Genomic DNA, 25,035 nt, shown 5'->3' with positions numbered 1-25,035 from the left:
TCTCAGCCAGCCCCATCACCAAGGACATTTTCACCAGGCGATGTCTCAAGAAGGTGGCATTCATCATTAGGGACCCTCACTACCTGGGACATGCCCTCTTCTCATTACTACCATCAGAGAAGAGGTACAGGAGCCTCGACATTGAGTCTAAAGCTCAAAGTTTTAGGATCAGTTTCTTCTCCTCTGCCTTCAGGTTTCTGAATGGTCCATGGACACTACCTCACTATTTTGCCCCCTTTCTATTTATTTTTATATCTTTTTCTAACTTACAGTAATATTTTTAACATCCTACACTGTACTGCTGCCACGAAACAACAAATTTCACGACATACGTCAGTGACAACAAACCTGATTCTGAGCAGTGCAGTGGCTGCCTTTCTGGATGTGTGATGATCCACGGCTAAGCCCTGCATTTGGAATCGGTGTATGTGTTGTCAATTTTCTCCTATGGATCTATGAAGGGTGGGAAGTTGGGGGTGGGGGTGGAGGAATGTGGTTGCTTGGTGGAGGGAGAGAGAAGATCAACCTTCCCCACCCACACCTAGTCCCAACCACAATTCACTAATCCTTGTACGAGAGCCAATCATTTCAAATCTAGAAATTACAAGGTACTCTCAACAGGGGATATAAAACCAAAGAGGATAGATTTAAGATAAAATATATTTTCTTTATAATATTAGGCCCAGTGAATCTATGCCAGCATCAAGTGCAATCCTATCCTCCTGTAGCTTGTTTCCTCTCACCCGTCCGTCTCAAATTGCCCCTAGTGGCAGGAGAATTGGGGGCAAGAGAGAGTTGCTGGCCACATGAAAGGAAAAAAAATGTTACAGGGAGATAGGTAGGTAGCAGGGTTGCTAAGCTGGCTGGCAATGGGCTGAATGGCTTCAAACTATATTGTAGGCAAATATAAAAAGAACACAGGGCCAAATCAAATTAAAGGGAGTAACAATAATGCTGTGCAATTTTCCTGGTTATAGGATTGAGATGGCATCCTCTGGGATATTTCCCACTGCTCTCAAAAGCATCAGTGTCTGCACTTTTCTGATACACAGAGGTGGATCAAATGTTGAACCATTGGTAACTCCTACTATATTTCCCCAATTCAACTCTTTGATCTTGCATTCACCAACTAAAAACGTTGCCTAGTAACCAGGCCAGGGAAAGACAACTTCCTGCTGAGTGTTGTCATCACTTTCTGTTTTTTATGTCAAGCACCTTAATTTTTTTTGTGATTTTCATTTAATCTTCTTGAATCTTTTCAATCCTGGTAGCTTTGCTCTGATGTGCTTCAGGAAGGTTTGCACAATTCCAAGCAGAAATTTTTAAGATTATTAGAAGTGCAGATAGAGTAATCAGTCTGTATCTTTCTTCCAGGGTTGAAATGTCTAAACCAGAGGGCAAGCATTTAGGTTGAGTGGGGCAAAGCAAATGTACGGGGCAATTTTCTTTTATAGAGAGAGGTGGGTGCCTGAAATATTCTACCAGGGTAGTGGTGGGAGCAAGTATAACAAAGGTATTTAAGAGACCGTTCTTTAGGAACATGAATGAGCAGATAATGCAGGGATTTGGATATTGTTCAGGCAGAATGGATCAGTTCAATTACTAGTTTCATTATAAACGCAAGAGATTTGTGAAGTAAATGAACTCATCACAAGAAGCTGTTGAAGGATCATAATGTCAGGTTAAAATAACACAATGTGCTTTATCTAAAGAGCAAAGCACACAAAATGCTGGAGGAACTTAGCAGGTCAGGCAGCACCTGTGGAGGGGAATAAACAGTCGCCGTTTCAGACGAGACCCTTCTCCAGGACTGGGAATAAAGGGGGGCAGAAGCCAGTATTAGAAGGCGGGTGAAGGGAAGGAATACAAGCAGGCAGGTGATTGGTGAGACCAGGTGAGGGGGAAGGTGGGTGTGTGACAGAGGGGGGAATGATATGAGAAAATGGGAGGGGATAGGCTGAAGAAGAAATCTAATAGGAGAGGAGAGTGGACCGCAGAAGGAGGAAGGGAACCAGAGGGAGGTGATGGGCAGGTCAGGGGAAGGGGAGGGAGGGAACGTTGACTCAGGCCTAGGAGACCAATGTCAGGCATTTTCATGCCTTACAAGGCACGGAATGAAAGATTGTGTGGGGCGCCACTCCTCACACAGACATAGAGCAATGTGTGGTTAAGTGCCTTGCTCAAGGACACAACACGCTGCCTCAGCCAAGGCTCGAACTGGCGACCTTCAGATCACTAGACGAACGCCTTAACCACTTGGCCACGTGTCAGGGGAAGAGAAGAACCAAAGTGGTGAACGGAACATGATAAAGGGAGGGGGGAATTACTGGAATATGGAGAAGTCAATGTTCATGGCATCAGGCAGGAGGCTGTCCAGACAGAGTATGTGGTGCATTTGATGGTTCTGGGCCTGTACTACTGGAATTTAAAACAATAAGAGAAGGTTATGGTGATTTTATTGTAACCATTTGAACAATGAAAGGCCTAGATAGAGTGGATGTGGAGAGTGTGTTTCCTATAGTGGGGGAATCTAGTACCAAAGCGAACAGACTCAGAACAGAAGAATGCATCTACAGAACAGAGATGAGGAAGAATTTCTTTAACCAAAGAGGGTGAACTTCTGAAATTCATTTCCACAGACGCCTGTGAATGCCAAGTCATTGGGCCTATTTAAAATGGAGGTTGAGATGTTTTTGATTAGTAAGAACATCAAAGATTACTGGAAAAAGTCAGGAGAATGGAGTAGAGGAGGATAATAAATCAGCCATGATGGAATGATGGGGCAGACTCGATGGGCTGAATAGCTTAATTCTGCTCCAATGTCTTATGGTCTGATATTCTGGTAAATCTTCTCTGCAGCTTTTTCATTTGAATGATGTCTTTCCTACAGTGGGTAAAAAAAACCTTCCTGTTGCTGCAATGTGCATTGTGCTAGGATTTTGTCCATATGATTGTGATAGATACTGGACACTGGATACTGTGGGAAGGGGAGTGTTTGCATAATTCTACCTGGACTTTTCCCTTCAGGCCAAAATGAATTCACTCACCGCAGTGTTCGCTCATTTCTTGCCGCACATAGGCACGAATCTGGCTCTCCTGTGCAGTACAGGGGGAGGAAAAGGACAGGATCAATGTCTGTATTTGCTCGACTGTCGCTGGCCCCCACTCCCTCAGGATCAACAGTAACTGCTAATCAGATCAATTTCCACAGATGCATTCCTGCCCAAAATCCTTTGGATACCTGGCAACATTTTATAGTGATTTTGGGTACGGACCCTGCTATGTTTTGTAACTTCAAAACGTTAAACTAACTCAAACGTAAACGCGTGAGTCCAAAATGCAGGTCTAACTTTGAGTTTACTTCAATCGAGGTGCTCACGTATATGTTGTAGTGTGACGATGTATGCAATTTACGTATATATACAACCTGTAATGAATTATTGAAATGAACAAGAATGCTTAATCAGCCAACATATATACAAGATTATTCAAACATCACTTAAATATTAAATACACTACAGACCCAACATTTAAATCAGGACTAAACCGGCCATAGTCATCATGGGACTTTTAATTAGACAGGTTTTCTTCTTAAACCCTACAACTCATAATTCATATGGAAGAAAGACAGAAACAGAAGGAAAGAAACATTAGCTTAGCTTTACTTATCATGTGCACATTGAAACATACTGTGAAACGTATCACTTGGGTTGGGAATGTGCTGGGCAACGTGGTGCCATGCTCCTGGTGCTAACATAGCATGCCCACAACTCACTGACCATGAGGAAACCTATGTGGTCACGGGGAGAAGGTGCAAACTCCTAACAGACTGCTGGCAATCAATCCCAATCATGCAGCCGGTACACTGTGAGGCACTGTGTTAACCACTACCTCTGTCAGATCTCCCCTCATTCTCCTACGCAGCAGAGAATCAAATCCTAGCCTATTCAACCTTTCCCCATACTTCAAGTCCACGACAATGTCCTTGTAAATGATCTCTGCTGAGACTTTTTGCATCTTTTAAATCCGGTTGAAGATCCCAAGGCATCCTGGCTGCATGTCTTTGTCTGACGTGAATTGGCATTGTGATACCAGAGAGAGAGAGAGAAAGCCCGACAGCCCACCATGTTCACACTGCTCTTCAAGTCCCTCACAATCCTGTCTGTGTGGAGTCTGCACACACTCTCTGTAACCGTGTGGACTCTGCACACACTCACTGTAACAGTGTGGACTCTGCACACATTCTGTAACAGTGTGGACTCTGCACACACTCTCTGTAACAGTGTGGACTCTGCACACACTCTCTGTAACAGTGTGGACTCTGCACACACTCTCTGTAACCGTGTGGACTCTGCACACACTCACTGTAACCGTGTGGACTCTGCACACACTCACTGTAACCGTGTGGACTCTGCACACACTCTCTGTAACAGTGTGGACTCTGCACACACTCACTGTAACAGTGTGGACTCTGCACACATTCTGTAACAGTGTGGACTCTGCACACACTCTCTGTAACAGTGTGGACTCTGCACACACTCTCTGTAACAGTGTGGACTCTGCACACACTCTCTGTAACCGTGTGGACTCTGCACACACTCTCTGTAACCGTGTGGACTCTGCACACACTCTCTGTAACAGTGTGGACTCTGCACACACTCACTGTAACAGTGTGGAGTCTGCACACACTCTCTGTAACCGTGTGGACTCTGCACACACTCACTGTAACAGTGTGGACTCTGCACACACTCTCTGTAACAGTGTGGACTCTCCACACACTCTCTGTAACCGTGTGGACTCTGCACACACTCTCTGTAACAGTGTGGAGTCTGCACACACTCTCTGTAACCGTGTGGACTCTGCACACACTCTCTGTAACCGTGTGGCCTCTGCACACACTCTCTGTAACCGTGTGGAGTCTGCACACACTCTCTGTAACTGTGTGGACTCTGGGTACTCTAGTTTTGTCTCACAATCCAAAGATGAGGATTGGTAGGTTAACTAGCTGCTGCTGATTCGTGTGTAAGGAAGCAAAGAATCTGGGGAGAGATGGGAATGTGGGGAGAATAAATAAAATGAGGGTAGAGTTAGTGAGTATACAAAATATTGAGGGGTATATATAGAGTTATCACAAGCAGGCTTTTCCCACCGAGGTTGGGCGAGACTAAAGCTAGAGGTCATAGGTTAGGTTGAAAGGCGAAATATTTAAGGAGGGTGGTGAGAGTGTGGAATGAGATGCCAGTGGAAGTCGCGAATGTGGGTTCGATGGAAACATTCATGTACGTCGATGGAAGGGAATGGAGGGCTATGGGCCAGGTGCGCTTTGATGGGAGAACAACAGTGGGCTGGACGGGCCAAAGGGCCTGTTTCTATGCTGGAATGCTCTACGACTCTAAGGCAGGCAACTTCAAAGAATACACTATGGAATACCGAAAGGTAGATATGATCTGGACTGGATTGTCAGACACTGTCAGTAATAGCCACTCTGAATACTTGCAGATTAAGGACTGCCAAAGCACTCATTGCATTGTTCTGCACAATGCAGTGAGCAGCACCACGGCTGGAACTAAGTCCCTGCTCTGTGACCCTCCTGATGGCATCCTGACAGCATATTCATTACATCGGTTGTAAATGTCTCCAGTAAGCAAACCTCTGGAACCAGTGTGCCAAAAAAATTACTGAGAAATATTTAAATGTTTATTTAAAAACATGCCAAACTGCTCTCAATTAAAAATACAAATGTACATTAATTTTTAATATAATTCTATTATAACATAGTATTATGCCACCTGCAGCCCTGGGAAAAAGTCTCTGGCTGCTTACTTGATCTATGCCTCTTATCATCTTGTATTTCTCAAGTTACTTTTCATCCTCCTTTGATCAAGAGTAAAGCCCTAGCTCGCTCAATTTATCCTCATAAGACATGCTATCTAATTGAGGCAGCATCCTGGCCAAATTCCTCGGCATCCTTTCTAAAGCTTCCACGTCCTTCCTATAGTGAGGTGACCAGAACTGAGCACAACATGGCTGAGGAGATTAGAGGTGTATAAACTTATAAATTAGGGAGTCATAATGTTTGTCATTACGGTTGAGCTATCAAAAATGAAAAAAAAAGTTGGCTTAAGCAGGCAAGAAGGCACTTTAAAGGGGATTTGAGGGAAAAGTTTTTGACGGAGAAACCTCAGAAATTCTGCAGATGCTGTAAGTCCTCAGTAACACACACAAAATGCTGCAGGAACTCAGGAGGTTAGCTGACATTTCTGAATGATGATTCCCTTCCACAGATGCTGCCTAACCTGCTGAGTTCCTCCAGCATTTGGAGAAACAATCGGCTTTTTATGATGTGTACAATACCATTAAAATTCCAAACAAAAATTCACATACCGTCATTCCTGGATTTCCCTGCTCTCCCTTTGGACCATCAGGACCCATCTCACCCTTAACCACAAAGAAAAGTAAGTTGAATGGTTGTACTAGTTGGTGAAGGTAATGAGAAATAAATAGAGCATCTATCAAGTCGACATCTTAGGTTTCAGATTTAAGATTTAAGACATATCAATGTATTAAGACCGATAGGTTCTTGAGTAGCATGGGAGTCAAAGGTTATGGGGAGAAAGCAGGGGAGTGGGGCTGAGAGGGAAAATAAATCAGCTCTGATTGAATGGCAGAACAGATTTGATTGGCCAAATGGCCTATTTGTGCTCCTTTGTCTCATGGTCAGTTTACAATGCCCCTACAAATGGAGGTTGTGTGGGCACGTAGCCAAGTGGTTAAGGCATTGGACTAGTGACCTGAAGGTCGTGAGTTCGAGCCATGGCTGAGGCAGCGTGTTGTGTACTTGAGCAAGGCACTTAATCACACATTGCTCTGCGACGACACTGGTGCCAAGCTGTATGGGTCCTAATGCCCTTCCCTTGGACAACATCGGTGGCGTGGAGAGGGGAGACTTGCAGCAGGGGCAACTGCCAGTCTTCCATACAACCTTGCCCAGGCCTGCGCCCTGGAGAGTGAAGACTTTCCAGGCGCAGATCCATGGTCTCGCATTTACTTACAAATGGAGGGATTAGGGCTCAAATGGTGGGATGTCATCTGTGAAGGAGATTTAGGTTTAGTGGAATGCTCTGCATCTGATTGAGTTTGCCTTCATGACACGATTCACAAGTTTTGGAATCTATAGTTTGGTTGATAATACTAACTTAAGTTTCTCTCTCCACTGATGCTGCATACTCTGTTGGGCTTAGAGCCGATGACGCAGCATTTCACTCTCAGGCTGAGGTTTGACTTCCAGAGTTTGTAGCCATTTTGGGAGGTACGGAAGCCTAGTGGGTAGTCCAACACGATACACTACCAGCGACTTGGGTTCAGTTCCTGCCCCTGTAAGGATGCTCTCCCTGTGACAGTGTGGATTTCCTCCAGATGCTCTGGTTTCCTCTCACAGTCCAAAAACATACTGGTTGGTAAGTTAATTGGACACTGTAAATTGTCCCGTGATTAGGGTAGGGTTAAAACAGGGTTGCAGGGCAGTGCGACTCGAAGGGCCAGAAAGACCTATTACCACTCTGTATCTCAATCAATCAATCAAACAATCAATAAATGTTCCACTGTGCATTCTTCAGATACTTACTGGTTCTCCTCTTTCCCCTGGGATTCCTGGAATTCCTCTGGGACCTGGAACACTCTCACCAGGAGGGCCTCTTTCACCCTACAGTCAGACACAAGCCGCAATACCTCTGTAAGTAACACTGGTAACACAAGAGATTCTACAGATGCTGGAAATCTTAGACAACACACACACACACACAAAGTGCTGGAGGATCTCAGCAGGTCAGGCGGCATCTACGGAGGGAAATAAACAGTCGATGTTTCGTGACAAGACGCTTCATCAGGACCGGAATCGAAGTCAGAATACAAAAACAGGGGAGAGGGAAGGGTACTAAGTGGTAGACCAACCAGCATTTTGTGTGTGTTGCCCAAGTAACATATATTCTCTGGATGGCACCAGGAAAAGCTCTTGGAGAAAATCTCAGAACCATTGGAAGTTGATAGCTAGATAGATAGATAGATAGATATACTTTATTGATCCCGAGGGAAAATGGGTTTCATTACAGCCGCACCAACCAAGAATAAAGCATAAATATAGCAATACAAAAACCACAAACAATCAAACAACAAAATGCAAACTATGCCAGATGGAAAATAAGTCCAGGACCAGTCTATTGGCTCAGGGTGTCTGACCCTCCACGGGAGGAGCTGCAAGTTCGATGGCCACAGGCAGGAACGACCTCTCACTGCCGCCCAGTGTTGTATCTCGGTGGAATGTGGCCGAAGTCCAACAGTAAAAAGTTCAATATCCGGTCTACAAACACGTTCCTCGATCGTAATATGACTCGGATTGCACCATCTGTTGTTAACCAGAACAGTAAGCACCCAACTCCTTTACGCTTACCGCTCTCAGTGCACTTCCGGTCAGCCCGAACGGTCTGGAAGCCGTCCATGGAGAAGTTTTGATCGGGTATGTCCTCGTGCAGCCCCGTTCCAGTGAAACACGTAACACTGCACTCCTGAAATGTTCTCTGACGCCTGGCTAGCGCTGTGAACTCGTCCATTTTATTACCCACCGAACTCCTCTTCTCCATAAGTCTCTGTTGTCTGGACCCGGTCCTCTTTCCTCAACTTTGTGATCCCCCTCTGCATCCTCTGTGTGTTTTCCTCCAGATTTCAGCAGGGGTGTCCGCTGCTCTGCTCGCTAAACCAGCCGGCATTAGCGCAAGTAGCTGGTCCCTGGAATAAACAATGTGACCATGCTTCTGTCCCGCGTGTTGGGATGTAACTATTTCCAGCGCTAAAAACCCAAATAAACCTCTCTCTACCAGCATGTTAGAGCAGGTGCAGCTTTGACGTGTTACCGCGGAAAAAAAAATACAAAAAATAACCTAAGTTAAAAAGTAAGAAGAACAAAGTAAGAATACTGATCGGAACGGCTGTAACAGGTTGTACGCACGACCGGCGCATGCGCGCTGATGAACTCATCACAAAAGATTATAAGAAATAGGTGCAGAATTAGGCCATTCGCCCCTTTGAATCCGTTCCACCATTCCATCATGGCTGATTTATTATCTCTCACAACCCTATTCTTGTATCTTCTACCCATAACCTTTGACACCCTAACTAATCAGGAACCTATCAATATCCACTTTAAGTATATCCAATAACTTGGCACCAACATCCCGTCTGTGGCAATGAATTCCACACCTCTGGCTAAAGAAATTCATCCACATCTCTGTTCTAAAAGAGCGTCCCTCTTTTCTGGGACTGTGTCCTCTGGTCCTAGACTTCCCCATTATCAGAAACATACTCTCCACATCCACTCTGTCCTGGTCTTTCAACATTCAATGGATTTCAATGGGTTCCTCCCTCATTCTTCTAAGCTCTAGAAAGTACGGGTCCAGAACCAACAAAATCTCCACATACATTCCTGGAACCTCCTCTGGACCCTTTCCAATGCTGGCCAATCCTTTCTGAAATAAGGGGCCCAAAACTGCTCATAATATTCCAAATGTGGTCTGACCAATGCCTTATAAAGCCTCAGCATTACATCCTTGTTTTTTTTATATATATTCTAGTCCTCTCCAAATGAATGCTAACATTGCATTTGCCTTCCTTACCTCTGACTCAGCCTGCAAATTAAACTTTAGGGAATTACACGAGGACTACCAAGTCCCTCTGCACCTCTGAGTCTTGAATTTTCTCCTTGTTTAGAAAATAGACCATGTCTTTAGACTTTCTATCAAAGTGCATGACTATATACTCCCCGACACTATATCGCATCTGCCACTTCTTTGTCCATTCTCCTAATCTGTATAAGTCCCTCTGCAGGCTCCCTACTTCCTCAGCACTACCAGCCACTCCATCTATCTTTGTATCACCCGCAAACCTGGCCACAAAGCCATCAGTTTCACCATCCAAATCATTGACATATAACGTGAAGAGAGGCAATCCCAACACCAACTTTTGCAGAACACCACTAGTCACAGGCAGCCAACCAGAAAAGGCCCTCCTCTATTCCCACTCATTGTCTCCTGCCAGTCAGCCAATCTTCTATCCATGCTAGTATCTTTCCTGTAATACCATGGGCTCTCATCTTGTTAAGCAGCATCATGTATGACACCTTGTCAAATGCCTTCTGAATATCCACGTAAACAACATCCACGGACTCTCATTTGTCTATTCTGCTTGTTATTCCCTCAAAGAATTCCAATAGATTTGTCAGACAAGATTTCCTCTTAAGGAAACCATGCTGACTTTCGCATATTTTATCATGTGCCTCCAAATAGCCTGAAACCTCAACCTTAATTATAGACGCCAACCGTCCACGAACCAGAAGAAAAACCCCAAAGAATGAGGTAAGAATCTGGGAGGTGATTGGTGGAAAAGGTAAAGGGATGAAGAAGAAGGAATCTAATAGGAGAGAACAGTGGACCATGGAAGAAAGGGAAGGAGGAGGGGAATCAGAGGGAGATGGTGGGTAAGTGAGGAGAAGCAGAGGTGAGCAGGTAACGAAAAATGGGAAAAGAGAAAGGGGGGTGGGGAGGAAATTATTGGAAGTTACAGAAATCAATTTTGATGCCATCTTGACACGTAGGCCTTGATCCTGTTTACAAGCCATTGCGGGCAAAATTCCAGACAACACACGAAGTTCACCATACAACCAATCAGCAATGAGATTTACTCCCCTCGTCGCAACCAAGTTTCCAAAAATGATGACCAGTCAGCTGAGTGATCAGTGTACGAAGCCCACAATCCACAGCACACCGACGATGTATCCTCATATGCTGATGAAACTTTTGGAAGTAAATTGCCAAGGTCGGAGGACAGCTCAACCCAACCATTGAGGACTGAGTTATTTACTCCCTCCTTTCTGAACTGTATGGAGATACTGTGTTGTTTAACCCATCATATCCTGGCCTGTTAGTTGGCTATAACTTTGCAAAAGGGCCTGGAGTCATCACAAGGAACGTGACCTGCCAGCATTGACTGACCTTGACCACATTAGTTTACCTGCAGTTCCACTGGAAGCATACTCCATGTTTGCTTACCTCTTATATAGATAGATAGATACTTTATTGATCTCAAAGGAAGTTACAGTAGCATTACAATTGCACAGATATACAAATATTATAAGAGAAGAAAGAATAAAAAAGTTACTTAAAAATAAAATGCTGGAGGTTTCTACAGTAGGAGCATTAGGAAGGGGAAAAAGCAACATTTGGACATTTGTGAAAACTTCCTACAACGTGTGAGGAAGGATTCAATCGTTACCTTTTGGCCCTGCATTCCCTCAGAGCCCCGAGGGCCTACAGGACCCACAGGGCCAGGAGGGCCGGTAGCTCCATCAGATCCTCGGACACCTGGTGGCCCAGTGATGCCGGGAAGACCCTGCAAAACAAAAAGGCAAATGATAGCAATCTCAGATTTAACTTTGTACTCTCCAGTAATCACCACAAGTGTACAATATCTGTAAGCAGTTTCAGAGATACAGCATGATAACGGGCTTTGTCAGCTCAACAAGCCCTCGCCACCCAATTACACCCCAGTGACCAACTATCCGACTGATCTGTACGTCTTTGGAATGTGGGAAAAATCCAGCGGAAACCCACACGGTCATAGGGAGAAGGTACAAACTCATTATGGACAGCGGCAGAACTAAACCCAGGTCGTAATAACCTCAACAGGGTAGATGATGTTTCACACATAAAATGCTGGGGGAACTCAGCAGGTCCGGCAGCACCTACGGAAAAGAATAAACCGTCGACGTTTCAGGCCGAGACCCTTCTTGGCACGATTCAGTGTTTGAACAATTTAAACGCCGGCCCAGGTAGATTGAAAAGGTAGGATATCAGGACTGGAGGTGAACGCTGCTCACTCTCCCGTGAGGTTCACTCCTCTCCCTGCGGCACTGAGGCTGTGAGACTGCTCTGGCTGCTACGTGCTTCGTGTCTGCGAGCTTTGTGGCGATTTGCCCCGCTGTGTGATGAACTGGGAATGAGCCTATGGGCCTACTCCAGGCTGCCCCAGGCTCCGGGTCTATGGACTCAATTTACTTCTGAATGCTGTTTCTTGCTTCTATTGTTTGCACGATTTGTGTTTTTCTTTTCTTTTCTCTGCGCTCCGGGTGCTGGTCTTTCTTTAAATTGGGTTCTTCTGGGTTTCTTGCTTTGTGGCTGCCTGTAAGCAGATGCATCATTTATACATACTTCCATAATAAATGAACTTTGAATCCTTTAATCCTTCAGGATGTCACCTATCACCTTCCAGTTAGCCTCTTTCCCCTCCCCCCACCTTTCTATTTTGGCATCTTCCCCCTTCCTTCTCAGTCCTGAAGGAGGGTCTCGGCCTGAAACCTCATCTGTTTACATTTTTCCATGGATGCTGCCTGACCTGCTGAGTTCCTCCAGCGTTTTGAGTGCGTTGCTTTGGATTTCCAGCATCTGCAGACGTCCGTGTGTTTGTGTCGATGTTTCCTCTGGCTTGGGTATTGAGAAGCAGGCATCGCTGTCTCATTATAAGAAAATGGCCATTCAGGATGGAGGTAAGAAACTTGTTCATCCAGATGGTGAGGAACTATTGGGATTCTCCACCCAAAAGCTCTGTAGAGGCTCAGTCATTTCTGAGGCAATGTCTTGGAATAATTGCCATTCATGGCTCACTGGGTAGCAATTTTCATGTTAGAAGCTGAGGTTTTTCCCACAGTAGAGATGTGAGCCCGTAATCTAGACTGAGTGTCCCGGACAGTACTGATAGAGCACAACGCTATTGGAAGTATTGGTGTAAAAGCTGCATTTGCAGCTTCCCTTTACACCTTGTCAGACAGGACTGTGCCGGCTTCCTGGGTTCTGGGCAAGGTTTGATCAACACGGTTTGTTGGTTGGACTCTGTGCTTCACGCAGTGATGTGTTTCTGCTCACTCCATTTTTTGTTGCTATTTTGATCGGGGCGGCCAGCAGATAACGAACGACAACACTAGTCTGAACTGAACTGAATATAGCTGGCAAATACGAGGAAATCCTGCTGTATTCACCAGCAACTTTTATGTGTGTTGCTTGAATATAGCTGGACTCTTTCGATTTTGTGTTTTTTTATTTTCAGTGTTTTTTGCTCTTTTTTTTGGTATTTGCGTGATCTGTGTTTTTTTTTGCACACGGGGGGGTGGGTTGGTGTTTTTCTTTGAACGGGTGCCATGTTTTTCTTTGTTTTGTGGCTGTCTGTGGGTAAGACGAATCTCAGGGTTGTATACTGCACACATAATTTGAGAATAAATGTTCTTTGAATCTTTGAAACACTTGGTATTGGTAACTGCAACTCACCCGCTCGCCTTTCTCCCCTCGGTCCCCCTTCTGCCCCTGGAGTCCGTCGTAGCCTCGGTCACCCTACACAGGAGCAGACAAATGCCATGAACTACACAGATGTCAAGTGGCGGACGTTCCCTTGCCCCATGGTGCTCTCCTTCACCGATTCGTCATACCTTGGGTCCAATGAGACCTTCTTTGCCTGTCACGCCCGGGGAGCCAGTGATGCCAGGTTCACCCTGAAAGGCAAAACGTGGGAATTAATATGGAGTGGTGGAGATCAGCAGCTCAGTCATTCCTGACTTTTCAATGCTGGAGCCCATCCCAATGGGGTATTTTGTCATATCCGTACTATAGTATGGAGTGTGGGAAGGCCAGGAAGGATTACTGTAGGGAACATAGAACATAGACCTGTACAGCACAGTACAGGCCCTTCAGCCCTGCCAACTTTTTAACCTACTACAAAATCAATCTAACATTTCCCTAACATGTAGCCCTCCATTTTTCTATCATTGATGTGCCTATCTAAAAGTCTTTTAAATGTCCCTATCTGATCTGCCTCCATCACCAACCCTTGGCAGCGTGTTTCACTCACCCACCACTATCTGTTTGAAAAACCCACCTCTGACATCCCCCCTATACTTTCCTCGAAGTTATGCCCCATTGTAGTAGCCATTTCCATTCTGGGGACGTCAAGAAATGTAGAGGTGGCTTGACCATCACACAGAGCAGCGGAGATGATTCAGCATGAAGCAATAACTTTAATAATAAACTGCAAAAGAACTAACCACGAGGGCCACAAAACAGGAGAGAACACATACTTAGCACAACAAGGTAACAAGGTAACTGAAGGCTAGGAGAAACTGGCTGGTTCATATGAATGAACAAGGATTGTGGATGAGAGGTGGGTTTAAATAGGCTGCAGGTGACGAATTGGAAGCAAGTGGAAGGTGACTCCTGTCAGCTGGGTGGAGACTGGGAGGAGCCTGCACGTGCAGGCCTGACAGGGAAAAGAGTCTCTGGTTGAAACTTCTAACATATCCTCAACTGCAAACTTTATTGCCCAACACAGGATAAGATTAAGATAAAGATTAGTTTTATTTGTCACATGTACATCAAAACATACAGTCAAATGAGTCCTCTGCATCAACAACCAGCACAGTCCGAGGTATGCTGGGGGCCGCCCACAAGTGTCACCATGCTTCTGGTGGTAGCGTAGCATGCCGGCAACCTACTAAATCTCACCCATGCATCCTTGAAATGTGGGATGAAATCGGAGCACCCAGAGGAAACCCACATGGTCACAGGGAGAATTTACGAACTCCTTACAGAAAGAGGTGGGAATTGAACCTTGATCTTCTAACACTGGCATTGTAGAGTGTTATGCAAAACACGATGCCAGCGTGCTGCTAGGTGAACTCGGCAACTTCATCTGGACTGCACCTTCTTAAATTAAATTTTATTCATACCCTGCATCAGTTGGAGGAGTTTTGATCTAGGAAGCGTTCCAATTTTTTCCTACCTGATCTCCCTTCCTGCCAGGGAATCCGATCCTCCCAGGAAATCCAGGATCACCCTACATTAACAAATGCAGGTTAGAAGAAAGGATTGCAGAATAAAGAAGCAAAATGCTGCAGAATCTGTAAATCTGAAACAGAAAATGCTGAGTAAACTGAATAGGTTGGACAGCATGTGTTAAGAGGGAGAGTGAATATGTGTTTCAGATTAAAGAACTTTCACAGAAACTGGCATTGAAATAATGTTCTCTGTTTGGGTGAAAATTGACTTTATTTCTCTCTTCGCAGGTGCTGCTGACCAGATGAATATTTTCAGCATATTTCCAGCATTTCCTGTACATAGCAATAGAATAAGTTCACACTGTTGAGAAACAGGACTTTAGTTTTCAATTGGAGAAAGACTATTTATTATGAACAGCGAAAGAGGATATTTTCATAAAACAAAAAGGCATGAAGAGGAAAAGGCTGCTTCGCTATATTTTTCAACATCTTGTTCCCATCTCTTCATCTTTTTCTTCTCTTCCTCCCTTACAAACAATGGAATATTTTAAAACTTCCATGGAAAGATTGTTAGAGGTATTATGTACAGTGTATGGAAACAAGCCAAAAAGAAATCAAAATAAATTTATTATCAAAGTGTGCATAGAGATTCATTTTCTTGCAGGCATTTATGGGAAAGTAAAGAAATACAGTTGAATTTATGAAAGATTTTACATAAACAAAGGCTGACAAGCAACCAATGCGTAAAAGATGACAAATTCTGCAAGTAAAAAATAATACTGAGAATATGATAAACACGAGAAGTCTGCAGATACTGGAAATCCAAAGCAATACACAGAAATTGCTGGAGGAACTCTGCAGTTTAGGCAGCATCTATGGAAATAAATAGATAGTTGACATTTCAGGACTCATGTTGAAGGGTCTCAGCCCAAAACGTTGACTATTTATTCATTTCCATAGATGATGTCTGACCTGGGTAAATTCCTCCAGCATTTTGGATGTGTTACTGAGAATCTGGGTTCTAAAAAGTCCTTGCCAGTGAGTCTGTAGACTGTAGAATCAGGAGTCCAAATCCAAATGAAACATGTTTAAAAATCATAAGTTTAGCAGGGAGATATTTGGTCAAAAGGCTCTTCTTTTGGTTTTTTAGTTTTTTTAAAAAATATAATTCTTTATTCTTTATAATTATTAAATATTTTTGTTGCATATCGTGTCAACACACCATAGCAAATTCCTAGCACTTGTAAATATATAGGGCAAATAAAGTTTGCCATTCGTGTAGTTTGTTCTTATTTCACACATTGGGTGTTTGATGTTTTCTTTGAATGGGTTCCATGGTATTTCTTTATTTTGTGGCTGTCTGGGGGAGGACGAATTTCAGAGTTATATTCTGTATACAGTACATACTTCAATAATAAATGTACTTTGAATTTTGAATCTTTGATCTTTGAAAGACTTTGTCCTACATCAATGCTTTGTATCTGTAGCTATGTAAGCTCCTCATCTGTAAGAGTATATCCAAGTTCCCTTTAACAGTGTTGTGGAATCAGTTCCACCTTCTTTAATTGGTCCATTTTTGAAGCTCCTTGCAACTCCATAACTGAAAACATTCTTCTCCTGTCTTCTCCAAAATCTTTTGCTGATGAGGTTAAGCCCATCTTCTCTCATCACTTACTAGCACAGAGACAGCGAAAAGTGTCTCTTCTTTCTGCTTTGTTAAACCACTCATCATCCTGAAGAGCTTGATCTGCTCATGGTTTAATCCTCTCTGTTCAAAGGAGAATTGTACAGATGTTTCTCAACTATCCTCACAACTGAAGTCCCTCCTCCCTGATAGACCTTCTTGTGCCCTTTCTGTTTCTATATCGTTCCTGCAGTGAGGTGCCTACAATATTCTAGTTAAGCTCAGACTTGTATTTTATAGCGAAGATTGTGTATAAGAGGGTACAAGAGCCTCAGGACTCACATGATCAGGTTCAAGAACAGTTACTACCCCTCAACCATCAGGCTCTTGAACCAAAGGAGATAACTTCACACAACTTCACTTGCCTCATCACTGAAATGTTCCCACAACCTATGGACTTACTTGCAAGGAATCTTGATCTCATGTTCTTGATATTTATCGCTTGCTTGCTTATTTCTTTCTTTCTTTTTGTATTTGCACAGTTTGCTGTCTTTTGCACACTGTTTGAACACCCAAATTGGTACAGTCTTTCATTGATTCTATTATGATTATTATTCTATTCTGGATTACAGAGAATGCCCACAAGAAAATGAATCTCAGGGTTGTATAAGGTGACATATATGTACTTTGATAATAAATTTGCTTTGAACTCTGATCACTTTGTTTTTGCAAATTATTCTCACGAATGGGGACTATAGTTCTCTGGTTTTAACCTTTTTTTTCCCTTTCTAAAATAATATTACATAAACAACTGAAGTACAACTGACATCAGATGCAGGAATCTGGAGTAACATGCAATACACAGGGCACTCAGCAGCCTTGTTCCCTCTAGGCTGTATGGGTGCTTGGCTGAAAAGTAACTGAAATGCTCCCAAGCACATAGCCTTTGTTGCCACGCAGTTTGAAATTATGCTGATGTAATTTTGAATCTATGTTAATATAATTTTGAAATACCCTGTAATTAATCGTGTTAATGAATACAACCACAAATTTTCTAAGTAATAAACATTTCACAACCTTTACTTTGAAACATTTTAGAGTTCAACATATTTTATTGTCAGTGTTTCAAGTTACAACACTATTACTAATTGTAACAATAAACACAGAATGGAAGTCAATAGCTCATGGTTAATAAACCACTTGTTTATTAACCTGCTGAATGCCGACACTGTTTAAAGTGCCATACAGTTTTCAGGTCATGTAATTATCTCCTGCTCAGGAGCAGCTGTAAAAAAGTTATAGGGAATGTTGCAGTGGGTCAGGCAACATCTATGGAGGGAAATAGACAGTTGATATTTTGGGTCATGAATCTTCATTTTACATAAATAATGCTTCAGTACTGCAAAACTAAACTGTATAGCAGGTGTCCCTATCCTAGGGTCCATGGACCCCTCGGCTAATGGTAGGGGTTCATGATATAAAAAAGGTTGGAAACCCCTGTTATCTGAAAGATTATGAACAAAACCTCTGCTCTTTCCACTTTGTTTTTTTTTTCTCTGGAACCTGGGCTGCGTTTCATTAGGCCATAAGACACAGGAGAATAATTAGACTATTCTGCCCATTCAGTCTGTTCCACCATCCAAACATGACAGATTTATTATCCCTCTCAATCCCATTCTTCTGACTTCTCCCTGTAACCTTTGATGCCCTGACTAATCAAGAACCTATCAACCTTCACTTTAAATATACCCAATGACTTGGGCTCCACAGCTCTCTGTGGCAATGAATTCCACAGATACACCACATTCTACGTGAGGTAATTCCCTCATGATCTGTGTTCAAAAGGGTTGTCCTATTCTGAGGATGTGCACTCTGGTCTTAGACTCCCCCACTAAAGGAAATATCCTCTCATCATCCACTGTATCTAGGCCTTCCAATATCTGATAGGTTTCAATGAGATCCTCCCTCATTCTTCTAAACTCCAGCGAGTACAAGCCCAGAGCTATCAAATGCTCCATATATGTTAACCCTTTCATTCCTGGGATCATTCCCGTGAACCTCCTCTGGACCCTCTCCAAGGTCAGCACATCCTTTCTGAGATAAGGGACCCAAAACTGTTCTCAATACTCCAAATGAGGCCTCACCAGCGCCTTATAAAGCCTTAGCATTCCATCCTTTCTTTTATATTCTAAATCTCTCAAAATTAATGCTACATTGCATTTGCCTTCCTCACCATTGACTCAACCTGCAAGTTAACCCTTTAGGAAATCTTGCACTAGGTCGCCCAAGTCGTTCTGACCCTCTAATTTCTGAATTTTCTCCCTGTTTATAGTTCACCAGGAACCAATGCCTTTTGATCTTCCTGACTCGCTAATTCTTTCCAGTATATCTTCTTCAGCTGGTGCCACAACAAACCTCCTATGCTGTAGTCATTCACTCTCTTATCTTCATCCATCCATCCATCCCTTCACGGGAATGAAATCAATATGCGTGCTGTTGGATTGTAGGCTACCGAGGTGCAGTCTTTCTTGTTTGTGTTTACCCCCACCCTGACAGTGGGGAGGCCAAGGAAGACAGGCCAGTGTGGGAATGGTGTTATCACATCAGATCTGTCCTGGGACCAGCAGGTAAGTAGCATCACAAGGGCAGCACAACAGTCCCTCACTTCCTCAGAAATGTGCACAGATTTGGTATGTCACCTAAAACTTTCACAAACTTCCATAGCTGCAGAGTGGAGACTGGTCACATCGCGGCCTGGTATGGAAACACCAACGCCCAGGAACAGAAAAGCCTACAAGTGTGGTAGATACACTCTAGTCCATCTGGAGTATTTATATCGTCAGTGTTTCAAGTTACAACACTCCCACCACTGAGTACATTTACAAGGAGCACTACCACAAGAAAGCAGCATCCCTCACCGTCCAGGCCTTGCTCTCTTCTCACTACTACCACTGAGTAGGTGGTACAGGAGCCTTAGGGCCCAACACCACCAGGTCATTACCCCTCAAACATCAGGCTCCTAAACAGGCCACAACTCTGAACTGATTCCACAACCTATGGACTCACTTTCAAGGAATCTACAACTCATGTTCTCAATATTATTTTTTTTTCTTATGCACAATTTGTCTCCTTTTGCACATTGGTTGCTTGTCAGTCTTTGATTACATATAGTTTTTCATAAATTCTGTTGTATTTCTTTAATTTTCTGTAAATGCCTGCAAGAAAATGAATCTAGGTGTTGTATATGGTGACATATATGTACTTTGATAATAAGTGTACTTTGTCTTTGAGAGGGGAGGGGAATTAAAGTGACCCCCAAAAAAAAATTCCAGTTTCTTACCTTACTTCCTTTCTCACCATCTAAACCGCAGGCGCCTTTCGTCCCTTTGTCACCCTGTAACACAAAACAAATGTGTTACACTCACAAAGTGCTGGAAGAACTCAGCAAGTCAGGCAGCATCTGTGGAAAGAAATAGTTTGGGGTCAGAAAGGTGGTGAGGGGAGGGAAGCAGGTGATAGGTGAGATCAGGTGAGAGGGAGGTGGGATGAAAGGAGAAGTCGGGAAGCAATAGGTGGAAGAGGTAAAGGGCCGACGAGAAAGGAATCTGATAGGAGAGTTGAGTGGATCATAGGAGAAAGGGAAGGAGGAGGGGCACCACAGGAGATGACGAGCAGGTGAGAAGAAGAGAAGGGTTAAGAAGGAAGTCAGAATGGGGAATGGAAAAAGAGAGGAGGAGGAAAGGGGTGAAATTACTGGAGTTGGAAAAATCATTGCTCAGGTCATTAGGTCGGAAGCTATCCAGACGGAATATAAGGTGTTTCTCCTCCAACCTGAGTGTGGCCTCATCATGACAGTAGTGGAGGCCATGGACTGACATGACAGATTGGGAATAGGAAGTCATAAAGGTGTTAATGACCATAAATGCTGATAGCTGTGGACATTGGCTCATAGTACACACCAGCCTTTGTGTATGAGAGTCATTTATGCATATCAGCCTTTTATGAACACAATATTTTTTTGACTAGTTATATACACAAGTCTTTTGTCTACACCAGCTCTTCACCTTCAATAGCCACTCCTGTGCACAAGCCCTGTGCATTTACAAGTTCTTCATTTATTCCAGCTTCTTGTGTGCCCCACATCAGCTGCAGTGCCAGAAGACACTCTCTGGATCAGAGAGCATATCTCATCTCATAAGGATAGGTTGAGTGAGCTTGGGCTTTTCTACTTGAGGTGAAGCAGGATGAGAGTTTACTTGATACAGGTGCACAGGATGATAAGATAGAATGGACAGCCTGTGCCTTTATTCCCAGAATGGAAATGGCCTATACGAGATGGCATAATTTTAAGGCAACTGGAGGAAAGTATATGGGGGATGTCACAGGGACTGGTCAGTGTGTGGAATGTGCTGCCAAGGGTTACGGTAGAGCCAGATACATTAGGGACATTTAAGTGACTCTTAGATAGTCACGAAGATGATGGAAAAATGGAGGCTGATATAGGAGTAAAGGGTTAGATTGATTTTGGAGTAGTTTAGAAGGTCAGTACAATATTGTGGGCTGAAGGGTCTGTAATGCACTATATTCTATGATAAAATTAATTATCACTGAAACAAGTAAACAAGGTAGGTGTACAAACCAGTTTATGCAACCTTATAGACAAGATTGCACACCCAGACTCAAGTACAGCTTCCACCCTACTGTTCTCGGACTCTTGAATTGACCTCGTATGATAAGATAGATTCTTGGCCTTGTAGTCTAACCTGATATGATTTAAAATCTTATTGATTACCTGCATTGTAACTTTCTCTGTAGATTTTACGGATTAATTTTATTGCTTTACCTTATACTGTCGCAATGCACTGTGTAAAGATTTGATGTGTATGAACATTATGCAAGACAAGCTTTTCGCTGTATTTTGGTTCATGTGACAATAATAAACCAATTTCAATGCTGGTGTTACTCAAAAAAATCCTGACAATCGACATGTGGACCCTTAGAATCCATCCCACCACACTGCTGGGGTATACCCGCTAGCTGAGTGGTGTCACAGCAGCGACTTTGCTCTCAATATCAGTAAAAACAAAGAATTGATTGTCGATTTCAGAAAGGGTAGGACGAGGGAATCGATTGTTGATTTCCGAAAGGGTAGGATGAGGGAAGACACACCAATTCTTACAGAGGGATCAGAAGTGGAGAGAGTGAGCAATTTCAAGTTTCTGGGTGTCAACATCTCTGAAGAGATATTGATACAGTTACAAAGAAGGCACGGCTGCAGCTATAGGAGTCTAAGGAGATATGGTATGTCAAAGCCACTTGCAAATTTCTACCGATGTACCATGGAGAGGATTTTGACTGGTTGCATCACCATCTGGTATGGAGGAAGGCACTACACAGGATTGAAATAAGCTGCAGGAAGTTGTGAACTCAGCTTCATCATGAGCTCTAGCCTTCCTAACAACCAGGACATTTTCAAGAAGGGATGCCTCTGGGCCAGAACTGTCCAGCTCACCGTATGTGTGTGGGTTAGTAACTGAGTCTTTTCTCAGAGGCTGGTGAGAGCGTGGAATGAGCTGCTAGTGGAAGTAGTAGATGGGGGCTCAATTTCAACATTTAGGAGAAGTTTGAATTGTACAGAGATGGCAGGGGTGTGGTGAGCACCCATTTGTGAGTCAATGGGACTAGGCAGAACCATGGTTCAGCCAGGTTAGATGTGCCCAGAGGTCTGTTTCTGTGCTGTTGAGCATCTAAATTGACCGTAATGACTCTAAATTAGTTGAAAATTTGTATGTCAAAATCAAGGTTTGAATGACACTCCCTACAAAAAAAAAAAAATCACAGGTATACATAGTGCAAATTCTGAACAGTGAAGATTTCACACAGCACACCTATCACAATGACTTACTTTGGGACCTTTTGCCCCCATGTATCCTCTATCACCCTGGTTTCCTTTCGCTCCATTGACACCATTCTTCCCTGGAATGCCCTGATAAGAATCCATCCAAGGAAAAAAACAGTTAGCAATAGAAACAGATACCAAGTAGCATCACCTGCTCAGGAACAGAACGGTGAAGCATCGAAAAGACCCAAGACTGTGGCCCTCCACTCCATGGTTCAGATACAATCTTGGCTCTGTGGTGCATTTACATACGATGAATTAAGGTGAACATGCACACATGTCAAGCAGTGTATTTACACATACATTAACAAAAAAGGCTTGGAGGGGATGCACTTCTTGTGACAGCTTGTAAAATTCCAACTTCCCCAAAACATACTGGTGCAATTCTACACTACCATCTTCACCTCAACCATCACTGCCTGATTTGGTGTAGCATCTTCTCATAATTTACAAGAGCTACAGCAGACTGTCAAGTCAGCAGAAAAGGTCATTGTCCTGTATGGGTCCAGGACAAAGAAGAGAGCAGGAAAAATTAATGTGGACACTGCACACACTGCAAAGCTGCCTTTTCTAAAAGCTCCTTTCTGGAAAGTGCTGCAGGGCTATTAAAACAAAAACTTCACACTATCTTAAAAATTCTTCCCTCAGACAGTTAATCTGATCAACCATTCCAGTTAGCCTCCCCCGCCCCCGCTATCTATCACCCCCATCACTGCACTGCTGTATAAACACTTTAAACCATTTTTGATAATGCTGCTTACATTGCAAATTCATGTGGGTATTTATGTATTTATGCACATTTTATTCCATATCCATACTTTAACCTCTAACTTTATTTTTTTATCACTTTGTATTTTTTAATTGTTGAGTTTTTTTGTTGCATGTAGCTCTCTGACTGTCACACCACAGTATTCTCAATGCGTGTAAATATACTGTATACAACAAATAAAGATGATTCTTGATCCCTGATGCCAAGATGGGAGATCACACTTCCAAGCAGCAACACAAAAGAGGAGTCAAAAGTCTTACCGGTTTCCCTGGTTCCCCCGTTACACCTTGCTCACCCTAGTAGCAAAAGACAAACAATAATTTAGTACATCTTCAAATCTAGCTTTGAAATATTAACAGGTTTAGTTTTACAAAAGACGGAGTGGATGCTCGCTTGCAAACACGAGCAGTGAACGTTGCCAGGGTATCAGAATCAGAATCAGGTTTAATATCAGCAGCATATGCTGTGAAATTTGTTCACTTAGTGGTTACACAAGTCAACAAATTCGGATACCTTTGCAGCCTAATAACAGGTGATGGCAGGTGCGACACAGATATCAAATACAGAATAGCAATGGTGAAAGAAGCTTTCCAAAAAATGAAGCCCATATTAACAGACAGAAAGATGAGCACGTACACTAAAAACAGACGTTGCTACATTTATTCTATCCTGACTTATGGAAGTGAATGCTGGACCATTTCTCCAGCAATGGAAAAGAGACTAGAAGCAGCTGAATTATGGTTCTACAGGAGAATGTTAAAAATATCATGGACCACACACACATCAAATGAAGAAGTTCTCAGAAGAGCCCAAGCAGTTTGATCACTCACACCAACAATAAGAGAAAGACAACTCAGATTCCTCGGACACATCATGCGGAAAGATGAAATAGAAAATCTCATACTCTCGGAAAGATCGAGGGGAGCAAACCTAGAGGAAGGCCTTGGCTTATGTACATCAAAATCCTAGCCAGGTGGCTACACATCGAGGAAATGGAAGTCATCAAAAGAACGAGGGATAGATCTATGTGGAAAACCATGGTCACCAACGTCCGCATCGGATATGGTACCTAGACAGACAGACAGTGGCAGCAGTACAATGCAATACATAATAATAGCAAAATAAAAACTGTGAATTAGGGTAAATATATATATTTAAATTAAATAAGTAGTGCAAAAACAGAAATAAAGAAGTAGTGAGGTAGTGTTCATGGGTTCAATGTCCATTCAGAAATCGGATTGCGGAGGGGAAGAAGCTGCTCCTGAACGGTGAGTGTGTGCCTTCAGGCTTCTGTATCTTAGAAACTCAGTGGGTCAGGCAGCATTTACGGAGGGCAATAAACAGTCAATGTTTCGGACCGAGACCCTTCATCAGGACTGGAAGGAAAGGGGGAAGAAACCAGAATAAGGTGGATGGAAAAGCTGGCAGGTGATGGGCGAAACCAGGTGGAGGGGAAGGTGGGTGAGTGGGGAAGGAGGCATGAAATGGGAAGTGATCGGTGGGAAAGGTAAAGGGCTGAAGAAGAACGAAGCTGATAGGAGAGGAGAGTGGACCAGGGGAAGTGATAGAAGAGAAGAGGTTAGAGGGGAAATGAAAAAAGAGAGCTATTCGGAAGGATACTGAAAGGGTTTATCATTTTGTGGGATTACTATTTTCATGGCCTTTTCAAAGATTTGCATTGAGATCTGGAAACATTCTGGTTGGTGATACAAAATGCTCAATGGTGTACAATTAAAATGACTCTCAGCCAGTATTTAATGTCATAACATCGAAGTTCTATCAGTACACTGAAGTGTATTGGTTAGATGGATGCAGGTCCTGTGATAGCAGTATCCAAGACAAAGCAAGAACATTACTACCCACAAGAGATTCTGCAGATA

General features: G+C 43.3%; 1 protein-coding gene across 1 annotated transcript in view; it reads right to left on the bottom strand.

Moving 5' to 3' along the window:
* col7a1 (collagen, type VII, alpha 1) overlaps positions 1–25,035 on the bottom strand; it is a 366,380-nt gene that overhangs the window by 622 nt on the left and 340,723 nt on the right. The window contains exons 110-119 of the mRNA XM_063068334.1: positions 23,416–23,451; positions 22,393–22,473; positions 19,828–19,881; positions 14,869–14,922; positions 13,523–13,585; positions 13,365–13,427; positions 11,320–11,436; positions 7,625–7,702; positions 6,385–6,438; positions 3,048–3,096 (exon numbers count right to left, since the gene is read on the bottom strand). Coding sequence (XP_062924404.1) covers positions 3,048–3,096; positions 6,385–6,438; positions 7,625–7,702; positions 11,320–11,436; positions 13,365–13,427; positions 13,523–13,585; positions 14,869–14,922; positions 19,828–19,881; positions 22,393–22,473; positions 23,416–23,451 — 649 coding nt within the window. The remainder of the gene's footprint in view (positions 1–3,047; positions 3,097–6,384; positions 6,439–7,624; positions 7,703–11,319; positions 11,437–13,364; positions 13,428–13,522; positions 13,586–14,868; positions 14,923–19,827; positions 19,882–22,392; positions 22,474–23,415; positions 23,452–25,035) is intronic.

This window comes from Mobula hypostoma, chromosome 15, assembly GCF_963921235.1.
Source record: "Mobula hypostoma chromosome 15, sMobHyp1.1, whole genome shotgun sequence".
Lineage (NCBI taxonomy): Eukaryota > Metazoa > Chordata > Chondrichthyes > Myliobatiformes > Myliobatidae > Mobula > Mobula hypostoma.
The sequence above is the reverse complement of the archived record's forward strand: the minus strand, read 5'-3'. Positions and strand labels throughout refer to the sequence as shown.